General features: G+C 33.4%; 1 protein-coding gene across 2 annotated transcripts; it reads right to left on the reverse strand.

Annotated features, from left to right (window-relative positions):
• Positions 1 to 482: 482 nt before the first annotated feature.
• LOC110107942 (nudix hydrolase 8) lies at positions 483 to 4,057 on the reverse strand. 2 transcript variants are annotated; one of them, XM_028698343.1, is made up of 9 exons: positions 3,923 to 4,057; positions 3,093 to 3,316; positions 2,876 to 2,941; positions 2,341 to 2,478; positions 1,288 to 1,365; positions 1,146 to 1,196; positions 1,006 to 1,040; positions 829 to 937; positions 483 to 749 (listed from the first exon to the last, which is right to left on the reverse strand). In XM_028698343.1, exons 1-9 carry the CDS (start codon positions 3,990 to 3,992, stop codon positions 570 to 572), a joined length of 951 nt encoding a protein of 316 aa, XP_028554176.1. In that variant the 5' UTR covers positions 3,993 to 4,057; the 3' UTR covers positions 483 to 569. The 2 variants fall into 2 exon arrangements, with proteins under 2 accessions (XP_028554176.1, XP_020694053.1); XM_020838394.2 differs by having other exon boundaries at positions 3,033 to 3,316.
• Positions 4,058 to 18,808: the final 14,751 nt, after the last annotated feature.

An 18,808-nucleotide genomic window follows, 5' to 3' on the forward strand; every position in this document is an offset into this window, starting at 1 on the left:
CCCTTTTGGGTTTGGTGTTTCACTGGTCTACTGATTGGTATTGAGCTACTCAGCTTTCTTTCATTTGGGTTATAGGGTGATTTTGCTGTGCTGGTTCATCTGGGAAAGCAGTGTGGGGTGGATCTTTTCCTGGGTTTTGCTGGATATTTTGCGGTTTTGGATTCTCGGCTGGGTGTTGGTATCTGGGTTTCCCTGTATAGTTGGGTTGGATTTGGTATTTCGGTTGGAGGACCTTTTCCTGGACTCGATCAATGCTGGTATTAATTGTTTAAATTGGTTTTTTTGAACTTTATTGGGGTTCTGCAGTCGTCCTTGTTGGTATAAGATGGATAATTGGTTGCTCTTTTAGGTTATTACTTCGCACCTCTTCTATGTGTTGGTTCCTATTTACTGTGATTCCTGGCTATGTAGGTGTGTGTGTGTGGGGGGGGGGATGATGAGCTTTGGCCTAACAATCATGAACTAGATCCAACATTCCTATAGCCCTTCAAATCATAATATTAGCCATTCAACTTATACCGATCACTATCTCAAATTATCTTTCATATCACAATAGTCTTTGCATGCTTTTACATGCAGTATCCATGATACAGATATGTTAATCTGTCATCAAACTTTGACATCATTCGTTGAGCTGTAAATCCCTGATATTTGTTTTGATATCTGGCAACACAAAGTCCAGTTATGTTCTTCAGCAATTTATCTTCCTGCTGAAATGGCTGGTTTGAGAACTCTTCAAGAGCCATCCACTGCAACAAATACAGTACTATTTCTTATAATACTTGGCTTTAAAAAACAAAATGAAGTGTTCTTCAGTTGATAATTTACCTTTGCATCTTGGATTTCAGACTCATCAATGCTGATCTTGAATGTTAATGGCTTGAGCATGCACACGAAGAAGAGGTCGGATTTGTCGAAAGCAACTTGGTGGGCATGCCTGTTTATAAAAAGAGTTTAATGAATTTGTTAATCTCTGCTTATTGCAGAAAGAAAATTTTTTCTCACCTGAAGGCTACCACTTCCAGAAATGCAGTTTCTATCTGAAATGAAAGAAATTTGTTTTTCGTTATTAGGAAATCTTGTGTGAATGTTGAGCAAATTCCTGTGCTATTTATGAAAAAAAAAAGATTTAGAATGAACTGTACCCCAGTTTCTTCTTTCACTTCCCTCACAACTCCAGAGAATATTTCTTCAGACTGATAAATGAAATTAATTAGCAAATGAGTTCAAGGAGAAAAGAAAGATTAAGATAGTCATTCATGAGCTGAAACCAATATGAATAATAACCTTATTTATGAGACCAGTGGGCAACTTCCACATTCCTGAGCATCTTAGAGGGCATTTCTTCTCTTTCACAACAAGCACCTAAGCATAATGAAATAGTTACAGATTACCGAGGCTTAGAAACATATTTTGGTCACTAGAATTTTAGCTATGACCGCACAATTTTGTTTGTAAATTGTGACTAAGTATCAGATTAAGGTTTCATTTGGGACGACTTTTTTGCTGCTTCTTAAAGCAACTTTCTAATAAAAAATTAAAATTTTTATACTAAAAAACTGTTTTAAGAAACAATAAGATAGCTATCCCAAACGAAGCCTCTAAGTTTCATTTTATTTCTAATACAAATCTTTAGTCACAACTTTTGCTAAATTATAACTACTACTGGTGCAATTAAAAGCTCTTGCATGCTTTCTCTTTAACCCCTTCTTTTTCTTTAGAAACATATTTGGATGAATTGAAACTGTGATAATTGCTCATTTAACTTTATGTTTTAAGCTTCGTTTGGGATAGCTTTTACTGTTGCTTAAAGAAGCTTTCTAGTATAAAAATTAAAATTTTTATACTAAAAAGTTGCTTTAAGAAGTAGTAAGAAAGCCGTCCCAAACAAAGCCTTAATCACACACTTTAAAAAGGTTTGGCATCTACCTTTAACATATCAATTAATCTTTTCATTATGTTAATTGAAGTTATCAGCTTACTAATAAAGTCTATAAACATATTAACAATCATCAAGATTATACTAATAAAATCGTCAGTGTAGTAAAGAAGACTGTCACATAACCGGCCAATACATCAAGCTGTCATACGTAAGATAGCATTTCTTTTTTCTTTAAGAAAAACAGCACTAACAATTTCTTTTAGTCGCTATAATCATAATTCAAAAAGTTTGGCTAAAAGATAAAAGATATGAATAAAGGTTGGATTTGCTCATTGTTGGGGGAAGCTTCTACTTTATTTAACTGAAATAATATTCTTTAATTCACATATAAATTTCGTGAATCTTCTTCATAACAAACATAGCTCAAAATTTAAACAGGAAATTATTAACAATATTACCTCTTTACTTTCATTGATCACAAACCCTCCCACACCAATTTGATGCGTAGCAGTAGAAGGGAGAAAACAAGGCTCTTCTGGAATCCAATATGTTAGCATAACATAACCTGGTTCTGCATGGTGATAGCTGAATCCTTGCTGAAAGAAGTTTTTTTTCCAAAGAACCATTGAGATTATACAAAAAGGAGAATCAGTTATCAACAAAACAGTAATTTTGAATGATTTTTATGGCTAATAACTACCGCCGGTATTAGGCTTCGTTTGGGACGGATGGCTTACTGCTTCTTAAAACAGTTTTTTACTACTAAAATTTTAATTTTTGAACTAGAAAGTTATTTTAAGAAGCTGTAAAAAAGTCGTCTAAAATGAAGTCTAGTCTCAGGACTCTCAGAAAGGATCCAATTACAGACAAATCAATGAATTTCTACAAACGCAGGGACTTTTAACGTGTTCAAATCAGTGTACAGAAAAGTTTCCAGGAAAGATAAAGAAAAGTAATAAGGAAAAATGAATAGATTGAAGCTGCAAGATTCACCTTCAGTGCAACTGGAACAAGGTCAGCTTGTTTTTCTAAAATCTTCAACCATACACCTTTCTTTCCCTTCATTTCATATCATCACATATATTGAATCATTTAGTTGAGAAATATGTTGTTAAAGACAATTGATCAAATGAAGATATATATATAGAACCTCTAGCTTCCATGAAGAAAGTGAAGATTGAAGAATGGTTGTAAATGCATTTGCACTAAGAGGCAAGCTTTGGGAATCAATGACAACCCCATCATACTCATCCTCGTAGGCGTCAAGTAGTTCATTAGTTATTGTGATTGATGTATAGGGAGTGGCAACACTTATCTCTTTTCTGCAAGGTTTTTTCCCCGATGAAAGTAATGATTTGCTGTGTAAGCTGGAGGATTTTTGTTCCCCATTTGAAATTTCCATGCATGAAAACTTGAATGTGGAGCTTGTACAGTCTGTAAGAGATGGAAAGGTCGATCATATAAAGTTGTCAATGTCATTTATAGAATACTCAAACTTTGATGATCATCATTATGGATTCATTTCATTAATTTTATTATAAATTTATGTTTGATTGTCGATCAAACGTCAATGGTCAACATGTCTCAATTAGGATTGAGAGAAGCCAAAGGAGTTTTTCTTAAATATCTTGAAGAATGAAAATTGATGGAAAAATCAGTTAGTAAATAGCGTTCCCAGATAAAAAGAGACTAACAGAAAGTTTAGTAAATTAATGATGACAACAAATATATAGATGTTTTGTCCATGTTGAATAATACAGAAGCCATGCTTCCATGAATGAACCTTAGGTGCTTGAAAGCTTTCAACAACAATCAAGAATGCTATTAGAGATCTTTGAAAAGTTCAAGAAAGAGAGAGTGATTTATATTGCAGTGAAATAGGGAAGCAGGTAATGAAAAGATTTGAATGTGAAGCGAAAGAATCCATTTTATGACTTCCGAAATTAAATAATAAGTATTCAGAAAGCAAATTTTATAACTTTAGAACATATTAGTTGATAAAATATACTGAGTAAGAGAATATTGCATTCATTTGCTTACTTTTGTTAGAACTAATCTTTCCAGTAAAGTTTATTTCTGGCAAAGAAAATTGCAATCTCAATGATGCCATTAATCCTGTTTCCTTTTTTCTGAATTATGAACAGTTAGAAGCATAGGAATAGCAGCTACAAGAGGTTGGACAAATATATAGCTTCTAAATAGTTCCTAGTGGCCAAACATTATTGAAAAAGCATTGATCTTATACTTCTTTAAGAAGCTTTAAATGCTCACATTTTGTTAGGCAAGTAACCCAAAACATTTTTCTTCATCATCTAGGATTCCTATTTCCAACATCCACTTCTAAGGCTTCGTTTGGGACTACTTTCTTACTGCTTCTTAAAACAGTTTTTTAGTACAAAAATTAAAAGGAATTTTTATATACATAACATCTAAAACTATTAAAAATACATATTTAACACAAACTTCTATATTTACTAATATACCACCTAAAACCCCTCTTTTAATCAATTCTAACATTCCGTTTAAACCTTCCGTAAAAAATAACTATCAATGACTATCTTCCCCGTCAATGACATCCTTTCACAGTGAATACAAGTATCTCATCGCTTCAATGGAGTGTTAGAATAGAAGAAAAATGAAATTTTAGGTGGTATATTAGTAAATATAGAAGTTTAGATGTTAAATATGTAAATTAAAAGGGATTTTTACATACATCAGTAATTTTTATACTATAAAGTTGCTTCCAAAATCAGTTTGAAAGCAGTCCCAAATGAAAACTAATACTTATCAGCCTCATCATCATCATTACACCATAATTATTAGTACAATTAGCTTATCCCAACAATTTGGGGCCTTAACTCCACGCATCACTCGCAGTCACCATCCAACTTTCCAATGAATATTATATTTTCATCAACTCGACAGAAGGATAAGCCAAAGCTTCTACAGTGCTATGTAGAAAATGAGTTAACTTCTCCAAATATGTTGATTGCAACTGTATCAATGGACAACTTGATTTCATATTCTATTTATCCAGAATAATCGAAGCATCGAATCTGTTTCATCGAATCTGTTTCATCATGAAAAAAATTCTTATTCTCTTGCTTGGCATTCTATTGTGGATATGCTCAGCAATTCTATTATGTCATCTTGAACATAAAATTGGTTGAAAGGTCTTACAGGATTCTGCAACTTGAACAACAAACTATGGAATCCAGCAACTAGCTTTATTACAAACATAAACATTTCTATCTTAGATCTTGAATGCAAATATAGCAGTTTAGCTTTGTTAAAGATGTTTGAGAGTAATAAGTTTGCTTCATATAGGATAGTTCTAAATATGTTTTAAAATATTGGCGTTCAATTGTCACCATTTCGTCACCTCATCAGCTGTCATTTCTTGGTCGAGAACAACCCTCGTCATTACGGCGAATTATTACGTCCAGTCACCGGACGTCCAGACACCCAATCCAGACGTGCCACGTCACCCAAATTCACTTGATTCCGGTGTATTTTGGTGACGTGACGCGTCTGGATTGGTGTCCGGACGAATCCGGACACCAGACGTAATAATTTGCCCGTCATTACAACATAAATCAACTTATTTGATGTTCAATAAAATAAGCATGATGCTTTAAATATATATTATATTTTGTTCAATCTTTATCAATATTATTATAATTATTTTTACTACTTGATTTGCTAAAGAGATATTAAGTGAAAATTAGTTTTCTTACTTAGTTGATTGTTTACAAAATACGTCTTTATTTTCAATAAGAAGGAGATCAAGGGATTTTTCCCCGTTTTTCACTAGTCTCATAAAGATTGTATAAGTTTACCATGAAACGATTAATTAGATTGAGATTAACCATCCAACATAAAACTATGTACTAAAACTGTCACTACAAGAAAATCATCGATTACCGACTGAATTTTCCAACGGTTTTCCGATGATCAATTTTTCAAACCGCCGAAATACAATGAGATAATTTTCTGCCGGCAAGTTCAAGCCAATTTTAAATCCTTCAGAAATTTCCGGCGGATTTAAAATTTAACTATTTGTGTAATTGAGATTGTTTATACCTTACTTCTTCATGCCAATTTTCCTTATTCATTATGGGCCTCAACAACCCTCATTGCTACTTAACTCAAAAGTTGCATTCCAGCTCCTATCATTCAAAATAAGTCTTCATATCAACTTGTATATCAAAAATTCTTTCATATGATCATCTATGAGTCTTTAGTTGTCAATGATATCCACTTTGTCCCCTATATGTCAAACATAAGCTCTCACCTAATGCAATTCCTTACATTTTCCTTAGATACCCAGAACACTATAAAGGTTATTATTGTTTCAATTTAGTAAATGGAAAAACAATCATAGCTTGGCATGTTAAATTCAAAAAAAAGAAAAAGTTTTTTTTTTCCAAATTTCAGCATATACACTTCACATGACCTTTATTAACAAATACAAATTCCTCTAATAAATCATTCACCGTGTCTCCTCTATTACTAGTTCCTTATCCTACATTTCATTCTTCATCTTCTCCTATAAACCCAACATCTGACCATTCTCCCATAAGCACTCAAATTTCTTCTATACCATCTGTTGAGCACTCTACTTCTTCAAGTCCTTCAAACACCACTCCACCTCATTTATCTCAGTAACCTCATCCTATGCTTTCTAGAGCCAAAAACAGGCAATCGTAAGCCATGCACCATCTTTACTCTTCAACATTCCTTCTCATCAAATGCTTACCCCTCCTTTTACTCTGCTTCCATAAAATATGCACACTAGCGACGTGTTATATCTAAAGAGTTTCAAACTCTTATTACTCAAGGAATTTGGACTTTAGTTCCTTCTTCTTCCAATAAAAATGTGTTAGGGTGTAAATGACTATTCAAAACAAAATTACATAGTGATGGGTCTGTAGCTTGGTATCAAGATAGACTTGTTGCTCAAAAGTAACTGTCAATAATTTGACATTGATTTCACATATACATTTTCTCCGGTTGTAAAAATTCCCACTATTTGATTACTCTTATGTAGCGCTTTTATGTTTGAGTGGCCGATATACCAAATGGATGTATCCAATGTATCATTACACTGTGATCTATCGAGCCATGTTTATATGCACAAACCTTATTGATTTAAAAGTCCAAATTATCTGTTTATAAACATATTGTTGGTTCACTGTAATATGTTACTATTACAAGACCAGATTTGTCATTTGTTGTAAATAAGCTATGTCAATTTATGCACTCCCCTCAGTTGATTCATTTTCAACTACTAAAGGGTACTCTCATATAGCTTAAAGGGATGGTGGATTATGACTTACCAATAAATATAGGTTAGCTATAACTGACTGCATATGCAAATTTTGATTGGGCTGGTGATCCCATTGATAGAAATTCTACCACAGGTTACTGCATTTTTTTTGTACCACTTTGCTTTAATGGTCAGCCAAGAAACAAACTATTGTTGCTCATTCATCGACTGAGTCTGAATGCAGAGCCCTCTCATAAACTATTGTGGATATAATTTGGCTACGTCAGCTTATGTAAGAGTTCCAAGTTCCATTATAAACTCCCACCCCGCTGTACTATGACAATATTTCAGAATTATCGTTAGCTCAAAATCTCATTTTTCATGCTAGAACTAAGCTCATTGAAGTAGATCATCATTTTATTCATGACTGTATTAATCTTCAACTATTATGGTGCTTCATATATCTACTAACGATCAAATTGTATATATATATATATATATATATATATATATATATATATATACAATTTGATCGTTAGTAGATATATGAAGCACCATAATAGTTGAAGATTAATACAGTCATGAATAAAATGATGATCTACTTCAATGAGCTTAGTTCTAGCATGAAAAATGAGATTTTGAGCTAACGATAATTCTGAAATATTGTCATAGTACAGCGGGGTGGGAGTTTATAATGGAACTTGGAACTCTTACATAAGCTGACGTAGCCAAATTATATCCACAATAGTTTATGAGAGGGCTCTGCATTCAGACTCAGTAGATGAATGAGCAACAATAGTTTGTTTCTTGGCTGACCATTAAAGCAAAGTGGTACAAAAAAAATGCAGTAACCTGTGGTAGAATTCCTATCAATGGGATCATCAGCCCAATCAAAATTTGCATATGCAGTCAGTTATAGCTAACCTATATTTATTGGTAAGTCATAATCCACCATCCCTTTAAGCTATATGAGAGTACCCTTTAGTAGTTGAAAATGAATCAACTGAGGGGAGTGCATAAATTGACATAGCTTATTTACAACAAATGACAAATCTGGTCTTGTAATAGTAACATATTACAGTGAACCAACAATATGTTTATAAACAGATAATTTGGACTTTTAAATCAATAAGGTTTGTGCATATAAACATGGCTCGATAGATCACAGTGTAATGATACATTGGATACATCCATTTGGTATATCGGCCACTCAAACATAAAAGCGCTACATAAGAGTAATCAAATAGTGGGAATTTTTACAACCGGAGAAAATGTATATGTGAAATCAATGTCAAATTATTGACAGTTACTTTTGAGCAACAAGTCTATCTTGATACCAAGCTACAGACCCATCACTATGTAATTTTGTTTTGAATAGTCATTTACACCCTAACACATTTTTATTGGAAGAAGAAGGAACTAAAGTCCAAATTCCTTGAGTAATAAGAGTTTGAAACTCTTTAGATATAACACGTCGCTAGTGTGCATATTTTATGGCAGCAGAGTAAAAGGAGGGGTAAGCATTTGATGAGAAGGAATGTTGAAGAGTAAAGATGGTGCATGGCTTACGATTGCCTGTTTTTGGCTCTAGAAAGCATAGGATGAGGTTACTGAGATAAATGACGTGGAGTGGTGTTTGAAGGACTTGAAGAAGTAGAGTGCTCAACAGATGGTATAGAAGAAATTTGAGTGCTTATGGGAGAATGGTCAGATGTTGGGTTTATAGGAGAAGATGAAGAATGAAATGTAGGATAAGGAACTAGTAATAGAGGAGACACGGTGAATGATTTATTAGAGGAATTTGTATTTGTTAATAAAGGTCATGTGAAGTGTATATGCTGAAATTTGGAAAAAAAAAACTTTTTCTTTTTTTTGAATTTAACATGCCAAGCTATGATTGTTTTTCCATTTACTAAATTGAAACAATAATAACCTTTATAGTGTTCTGGGTATCTAAGGAAAATGTAAGGAATTGCATTAGGTGAGAGCTTATGTTTGACATATAGGGGACAAAGTGGATATCATTGACAACTAAAGACTCATAGATGATCATATGAAAGAATTTTTGATATACAAGTTGATATGAAGACTTATTTTGAATGATAGGAGCTGGAATGCAACTTTTGAGTTAAGTAGCAATGAGGGTTGTTGAGGCCCATAATGAATAAGGAAAATTGGCATGAAGAAGTAAGGTATAAACAATCTCAATGACATGATGATGCTTGCCTTTAGAAAGACCATTTTGTTGAGGTGTATGAGGAAAGCTCAATTGATGTATTATACCATGTTGGTTACATTAAGAAGTAAATGCATTACTAGTGAAATTGCCACCCCCATAAGTTCTTATAGTCATAATAGAATGACCCAATTGTTTCTCCATTGTAGACTTAAAGTGCTAAAATTTATCAAATTTCTTAGACTTTTTAACCATAGAGTATAACAAAAAAAAAAGAAAGAAATCATCAACAAACATAACATAATGTTTAAAACCTTGAAATGAAGACATCGTGGACGAACCCCAAACATCGGAATGGATTAATTCTATGGGCTTACAACTAATTGACATAGAAATATGAAACAATAAATGATGACTTTTAGTTTGATTACATGTATGACAGAAAATTTTAGACGAAGAAAAAATTGAGTTAGGATAATATTTTTTAATGTTGGAAAGAACCACATTATGAGGATGACCCAATTGTTGATGCCAAAGGGGTAGGAAGCCAACGAGTTGAACATTATCAATACATATGCTGGATTGGAGGAGAATCTCATGGGATATATGTTGCGAATCGGAATTCAAAAATTAAAATTTTGATGATAACAAACTGTTTAGACACTTTTTTTTCTACGACTGTCTTGCCTACTAATGTTTCAGGTCCACAAGATCAAATTACAAATCAAACTATCTTTAAATTGGGTAGATTAGGACTGAGTTAGTTTGTAATGTATGTCACTTGAGTCAATTGTATCGATGTGGGTCCTTATACTAAGTAACCTTGCACACACACACACTCGGGGGAGGAATTATGTCTATTTTAAAGTTTTTTTATTTTTGATCACATCATCCAGGTCGATCCAAAATTATCCTAGACAATCAATAAAAAAATAAAAACCTTGGATCATCCCAAATGATCGATTCAAAAATAGAAACCCTAATTACGGCATCCTAGTTAAGGCAGCTGCAATTAAGCAAATCGTCCTGGACGATATTAACATCATCCGGGATGATAGGCTCAAATAAGAAAGAATCAGCTGCCAGATCTATTTAGGAATATTTTATTTTTTGACATCATCCAATACATAGTCATGGACGATGAAGTGAAATTATGCCTAAATAAGTTTGGTAATTAAGGAAATCAATTAAGTTTTGATTGTTCGATCATATCATCTTAGATAATCGTAAGATTGTCTGGGATGATTAGTTAAACAAACCTTAGTTTATTTGTAGATGACTTGAAAAATGATATGGATGATGTGTATTATTTTTGCACTAATCATTCGAGACGATCCCAAATTATTCTGGATGATCAGGTATTTTTCCATCGTCCAGAAATGCAATCTGGGCGATGTGTCGGATGATATTTGTCATTTTGAACTACTCGTTCGGGACGATCAGTTTACTTTTTCATCATCCAGACATGCATTCAAGGTGATGTTCTGAACAATACTCAACTATTTAAACTAATCATCTAGGGCGATATGAATATCATCCTACCAGACGATAAAGTTGATTTGTTGCAATTAAGTGTAAATTTGGAGCTCTTCTATTTAAGACCTCTTATTTACCCAAAAGTGTATCTTTTGTTGATGACTTGACTTGAGAGAGCCAAGAGGAGAGGGAGAGGTTAAGAGAGAGAGAGAGAGAGAGAGAGAGAGAGAGGATCTTATGAGGGGTTTCATAAAGGTTGCTCCAAGCAAAGATCTACGTCGTCTTCTACGATCGTTGTCCCTAGTTCCTTGGAGATTCGAGAGAGGTCTACTTCAGCAATGGATCAAGGTTCTTTGCCTGCTTCAGGAGGAAGCGAAAGGAGTCTAGTTCTCCACCTACTTTAGGAGGAAGTAAAAGGAGTTGGGTTCTCTGCCTCACCGGTGTCAGTGGAAAGGAAGTTTATACAGGTTTCTCTGCCTTGCTGTGGGAGTAAAAGGAGAGTCACTAAGTTTAGTGCAATATTTGGAGGAGAGACTTCGAGGAGTGGATGTAGGTCAAGTTTATCAAACCACTATAAATTTCTATGTATTATTTTTTACTGCTTTTTCTCATTTAATTTTCGCACTTTAACTTTCTTGTGGTGAATTTTAGTTTGGTTTAAGATTGTATTTTTGTTTGAGAAATTTTTAAAATACCAATTCACCTCCCTCTTGGTTAGCTTTGGGTTAGTTCACATGGGTTAACATCCCTAACGAACTTTCAAGTGGTATCAAAGCAGGATTCATAAAATTGAGTTTTTGAAAACTTTTGAATTTTAATCCATGGATAACTCCGGTAATCGTAATACTGTGGAAGGATACTCTATTATCTGACCATCATTGTTTGATAATATTTCTTTTAATTTTTGGAAAACTCGTATGTGACATTTTTATAATTGATTGACTATCATATGTGGATGCTTGTTAAAGAAGATTATTCACCTTCATCTCATCAAATTAATGGAATTAAAATTGAACTTCTTTTACTGAATGGACTATTGATGATAGGGATTTAGCATAACTTTATACAAAATGCTTGAACTATTTTTTCTGAGCTTTGAAATTGGAAGATTACATGTGTGTTTAAATTTGTGCTACTAGTAAAGAAATTTTGGATAGATTACATATTACTTATGAATGAATAAATAAAGTTAAGCAATCCAAGTTGAATATTATATTGCATGACTATAAACTTTTTATATGAAACCTATTGAATCAATTTCTAACATGTATACTAGTTTTACTCAAATAATCACCTCATTGCATGCCTTAGAAAAAAAGCTAACTAAATATAAAAAAGTGAATAAAATTTTAAGATGTTTTTCTTCTTCCTTTGATGCAAAGTTTACTGTAATTACTGAATCTAGGGATTTGAATACTTATTCTGTTGATAACTTACTTATATCACTCATTGCTTGCGAGTAAGGGGTGAACCAAAGGCAACTTGATGCAGGTGAGAAAAAGAAGGAGAAAACTATGGCACTAAAATCTAATAACATGGACACTGATTCTTTCGGGTCTGAAAGTGATGATTTTGCCTTAATAGCTAGGCAATGCAAAATCTTTCTAAGGAAGAAGTAAAAGCACCATTATAAGTGAAATAAAGGTAAGAGCAAAAAAAAATTTAAAAGTTCTAATGATATGATTTATTTTGAATGTGGAAAGTCGGGACATGTTAAAATTGATTATCCTACACTTAAGACTCACCCAAGTAAAGAGAAGGGTGAGGAGAAACCCAAGTTCAAAAAGGATAATGATAAGAAGTGATTATAAAAGGCGTTCTGGGCGAATTCTACATCTAACTCCTCTAAGACTGAAGCTGAAGAGGAGACTACAAACTTATGCTTGATAGTAAAGAATCATCTTGGTCAGTCTGACCAAGAAGATGTTTGCTCTCATAAAAGGCCTCATGAGAGCATATAGTACATAGACATCGGATGCTCATGACATATGACTAGAGATGCCAACCAATTCGTTTCACTGGAGGCCAAGGCTGAAGGCAATGTCACTATTGGAGATAACACTGTTAGGAAAGTGGTGGGTGCATGTATAATCGAAAACTCCAAGAATCTTTTGATTGAAAATATTTTTCTTGTAGATGAACCAAAATATAACTTGCTAAGCATCAGACAACTTTGTGATAAAGGCCTCATCATAAATTTTTTGACAAATATATGCATTATTAGTTTGAATAATAATACTATTTTGCAGAAAAAATGAATCAATAACATTTACATGCTAGCTTTAAATAATATTGAATGTACTGCTTCATTTTGCTTAAAAACTATCACTGATAAGTCATGGTTGTGGCACATGAGGTTATGTCATGCTAGTATGAAAACCCTTAGGAAAGTAATCCCAAAGGACCTAGTTGGAGGTGTCCCTAAGCTTAAGTTCACTAAAGACCACTTGTGTGATGCCTACCAACTAGGGAAGCAAGTTCAATCCTCTTTTCACTTCATTAAGGACATTAGCTCCTCTAGACCTTTAGAAGACATTCACATGGATTTGTTTAGACCCATTAACACTGCCAGCTTAGGAGAAAAAGTTTATGAATTTTTTATTATTGATGACTACTCGAGGTTCACTTGGATTAAATTTCTATCTCATAAGAGTGAATATTTTGATGAGTTTGGATTCAGAAAAATCAAGGTTGTGAGATATTGAACATCCATTGTGGCAATGGGGGAGAGTTTAAAATTGAGAGATTTGGAGATTTTTGTAAGGATAAAGAAATTAGACACAACTTCTCAGCTCTCAGGACCCCTCAGCAGAATGGGGTAGCTAAAAAGAAGAACTAAACCTTAGTTGAAGTCGCTAGAGCCATGCTTGCTAAGTATTCACTTCGAAAATACTTTTGGGTTGAAATAGTAAACATAGCTTGTTATGTGTTGAATAGGGTGAATGTTAGAGCCAAACTAGGTAAGACACCTTATAAGATTCTTAAGGATGGGACACCCAACCTTTCCCACCTCTATGTCTTTTGCTGTAAGATTTTCATTCTTAATAATGGGAAGTCACACTAAGGAAAATTTGACCCAAAATCTGATGAAGGAGTGTTCTTAGGATATTCAAGTGTTGGGAATTCCTTTAGGATATTTAATAAAAGGACATTGGTGGTGGAGGAAACTACTCATATAGTGTTTAATGAATCTGATCCTAAGGAGTCTAGAATTGAGGATGAAGATGGAGATGGAGAGATTTCCAAAGGAGTTGAAAATTTGGAGAAAAGGTAGAGTCCCAAACACTGAAGGAGTAGGTGAGATTACCCAAGGAGTAAAAAATACAAATCTAGAGGAAATGGTAGAACCTACACATACTATGCTTAGAGATTGGAGATATTCTTCAAGTCATCCTAAAGAATTGATCTTAGGAGACCCTTCTGAATGTGTTATAACTAGGTATGGACTTAGGAAGTAAGTGAACAACTCTACCTTTATCTCAATGATTGTACCCACCAACATCAAGTCCTATCTAATGAGTTTTGGATCTTAATCATGCAAGAGGAATTAAATCAATTTATTAGTAATGATTTTTGAGAACTTGTAGAAAGACCAAAGGGACAAAGTATAGTTGGAACCAAATGGGTCTTTAAGAATAAGATGAATGATTCTAGTGTGGTGGTTAGGAATAAGGAAATATTGATGGCTAAAGGGTACAACCTAATAGAAGAGATTGATTTTGAGGAGACCTTTGCCCCTGTAGGTAGATTGGAAGCCATTAGAGTATTACTATCATTTGTCTATTATAAGGGATTTAAGCTTTTCCCAATAGACGTCAATAGTGCCTTTTAAATGGGGTAATAAAAGAGGATGTGTTTGTAGAAAAACCCCCACGTTTTAAGAGTTTATAATTTCCAAATTTTATATTCAAATTAAAAAAGGTCATATATGAATTAAAACAAACACCCAGAGCTTGGTATGAGAGGTTTAACACATTCTTACTAGAGAGGGAGTTTGTTAAGGGGAGCGTAGACACCATCTTTTTTCTTAGGAAAATAGGAGATGAATTACACATTGTTCAGATCTATATTGATGATATATTTTTTGGATCTTCTAATAAAAGGTTATGTGATAATTTTTCTAAAATAATGAGAAAGGAATTTGAGATGAGTAAGATGGGAGTGTTCTCCAATTTTTTGGGGTTTAGCATAAGACAATTAGATGATGGAATCTTTCTAAATCAATCAAAATACATAAATGACATCTTGAATAAATATAAAATGAATAAAACCAAGCCAATATATACTTCCATGACCTCCAGTGTTCAGTTGGATAAGGACCCAAATAAAAAATATGTTAATCAAAAGAAGTATAGAGGGAGTATTGGATCTTTACTTTACCTGATCACTAGCTGACCTGATATAATATTTAGTTTTTATCTCTGTGCTAGATTTCAAGCTGATCCTAAAGAATCTCACCTAATTACAGTTAAGTAAATTCTTAGATATCTCTTGGAGACCCAAAATTTAGGAATCTGGTATCCTAGGCACAATACTTCTTTTGAGATTATTGAATATTCTAATTTTGGTTTTGTGGGATATAGGGTGGATAAAAAGAGCACTTCTGAGACTTGCCAATTCATAGGATAATCTTTAGTCTCTTTGTCTCGTAAAAAACAAAACTCTATATCACTTTCCACTGTTTAAGCTGAGTACATTTCCATGTCCTTTAGCTGAAGTGAAAAATTTTGGATTTAGGATTACTTGTAGGTAGGGGTGTCAATTTCAGGTCACAGGTCAGGTTTGGGTCAAACCTGAAATTAACTCGGGTTCAAATAGGTTGACCCTAACCTGACCCGGGTAGGAAAATAGGTTGGAAATCTAAACTTGGACCCAGCCCAACGGGTTACTAGGTTGACTCGACCCGATACAAAGCGGGCTCAAACACGGCCACGAATGTGGGCTCAAACTCTGCGTGAATACAGGCTCGGACTGGCGAGGATGGCAAGGCCGTGCAAGCTGGTGCAGCTCGGGCAGCATCGCGGGCGCGTAGGCAGGCCTTTCAGGCAGCCGCAAGGGCGTGCGGGCAGGGCGTTCAGGCAGCCGTGCGGGCACGCGGGTAGCCACGCGGGCATGTCGGCAGCCACGTTTGCGTGGTAGCGTGCTGGCTGGGTGATGGTAGGGTGTGGGCAGGGGGCGGGCAGGGTCGGGTAGGGTCGAGCAGCTCGGCAAGTAGCGGGGCAGGGGGCGGGTAGGCTAGGGCAGCTAACGCGGGAGGCTGGGAAGACATATTAAATGGGTTTCTGGGTTGACCCAGCAACCCGTCAGGTCAACCCAAACCTGACTCATTTTTCAAAAGGGTTGAATCCAGGAACCTGGACCCGACCCATTTTCAAAATGGGTCGGGTCTAACTCGATATTTCTGGGTCAGGTTCGGACGAGTTTTTGTGTAATGTCAAATATTGATACCCCTACTTGTAAGCACAATTTTAATTCTTTTCGACAACACTAGTGTCATCTACATCTCTAAAAATTCTATCCAATATTTAAGAACCAAACACATTGACATAATGCATCACTTTATTAAAGACCATGTGATCAAAGGAGACATTGAGTTACATTATGTGACAACTGAGAATCAACTAGCTGACATCTTTACTAAACCACTAGCTTTTAAGACCTTCAGCATCTTAAAGATCAGATTGGATGTGATTGACATAAATGCATAAACTTAATGTTTACTAAATCCTGAATTTTATGCTTTGTTGTTATTTTTCTACTCTTTTGTTTGTTTCAGATTTTTTTTGTTTCTCTTTTTACTAGCTATTATTTTTTATATTTTTCATTTCTATTATTTTAGTTTTTTTTTCTTTGTGATCACCGCTGAAATGATATTTTATCCCTTATTTTTACTTTTAAAAAATTTTAATCAATGTTTGACATCTCTAAATCAGTTAAATGGGGAAACACCATTGATTGTTTCCCTTTCTCTAACCTCATTTAGCGATGCAAATTTCTTTTCTAAATAAAAGTTTATCTCAAATTAATAACTGGGCTTTTTGATTGAGATCTTTTTAATCTTGTTATAGTAATCTATCTTATATATATATCATTCAAAGTTTTTATATTACTTTCAAACTTTCCTAATCTTATCATTGCATTTATTATATGAATTTGATTATGTTTTGTGGTTTATTCTTCCTTATATTAGAAAGTGAGTTTTTTTCTCTAATATCTAAAAGATATACTCACAATTAAGAGTATTTAAGAGCTTTGAAAGAGATCTAGCTTGCAAAAAATGTCAAGGTTATAAAATGAGCCCCAAAAAAAGAAAAACTAAAAGGATGCGCAATGACCGTCAAAAAAATTGAAAGATATACAAAGTGTATCAAAAATTAAAAGGTGTGCAAAGTGCGTTAATAAATTTACAAGAAGCATAACATGAGCCCACGAAAGGCAAGCTTCTTTCTCTTTCAAATCTTTAAATCTTAGAAGAATTCATGTGTCACTTGATATTTTAAAATGCTTGATTTCAAATTTTGTGATTGTGATAAATTACTTTTGAATATTATTCTATAAGATATTTCTTAAGAACCCAGTTTTGAATGGTTATCTTTTTATTATTCATTTAGTTTTTCTACATTAGACCTTCATTTTCAAAAGACGATTTTCCCTGAGATAAGTCCGAGCTACGGCTAACAGGATCAGCAATTTTACCATTTTTCAAAATTTGATGATGTTAACTTATTGATTCTTACAATTTTTTAATTCAATCATATGAAGAATTTATCATATTCATGCTTTGGTCTAAAAAAAAAAAAAACTTTACTTTCATTCGTCTTGTCTTTTTCATTTTTATTGTCTCATGTTTTGATGTTCTTTTCTGGTTTCATCCTCCTTTTTGTGATGTTAAAAGGGAGATTAGTGGGAAGTGTTTTAAGATGCTTTGTCATATTATTTTACTTCTATTTGTGTTTCATTTAGTTCTGATTATTTGTTATCATAAAAAAGGGAGAGATTATTGTGATTTTAGATTCAAAAATTATAATTTTGATGATGGTAAATTGTTTTGACACTTTTTTTTTTTACGACTCTCTTAAGAAGTTGTCTGTAATTTGTTTTAGAATGGGTCTTACTACTTCTCTTTAGAAGTAACCCAATGGTGGGTCTTACAATCTAGCCCTATAGGCTAAGCTGTATGTTAGTTTTATTTGGGATATATTTGATTACAAGTATTTTAATTTGTAGTTATTTACTAACTTGATATCAGATCTTAGTTTTTTAGTAGTTTACTAGAAGCTCTAGCTTGACAGTAGTGTTTTTGTTATAGTGCCCTTTTTTCAGTACCTACTTTTCATTTAGTACCTGGTACCCGCTTTTTCTTCAGTGCTGCAGTTTAGCTTAGCACCTAATATTTTCATGTTTTGGCAGTTTAGTTTCAATTCTGATCAATTTTGTTTCTTACTTGTATGTATTTGAAGCTTTGTACCTGCAGGATCTTGCATGGAGCATTGGAATTGAGGGTTTTTTGAGTTGTTTTGTTTGGTGTTTTAGTGTTAGGAGTTTGGATGTTTAAGTTGAGGTGAGTTGTACTTAGGTTAATCAGTGCGAATATTGTTTTTTTTTTTTATCAATATACACACTTTCACCATAGCGGCTCTCTCCACACTTCTTAAATTGTGATCAAAGGTAATTTAAATAATTATTTAATCTATTTTAATTAATTGATATTTAATTGATTGATTAATTAAAAGTATTTTAAAATAGATTAATTAATTATTAAATTTCAAATTTAACTTTAATTAATTAATTAATTATGTTAAATTAATTAGAAGGAATTCCAATAGTTTTAAATTAATTGATTAAATTAATTTTAACTTTTTAATTTAATCAATTAATTAGGTTTTTTATTTATGTTTAAATTTTCAATTTGTTAATTAAATAAATTAATCAACTAATTAATATTTGATTTTCTTATCTTGCCTACTACCATTTCATGTCCATAAAATCAAATTGCAAATCAAAC

This window comes from Dendrobium catenatum, unplaced genomic scaffold, assembly GCF_001605985.2.
Source record: "Dendrobium catenatum unplaced genomic scaffold, ASM160598v2 fragScaff_scaffold_1067, whole genome shotgun sequence".
NCBI lineage: Eukaryota > Viridiplantae > Streptophyta > Magnoliopsida > Asparagales > Orchidaceae > Dendrobium > Dendrobium catenatum.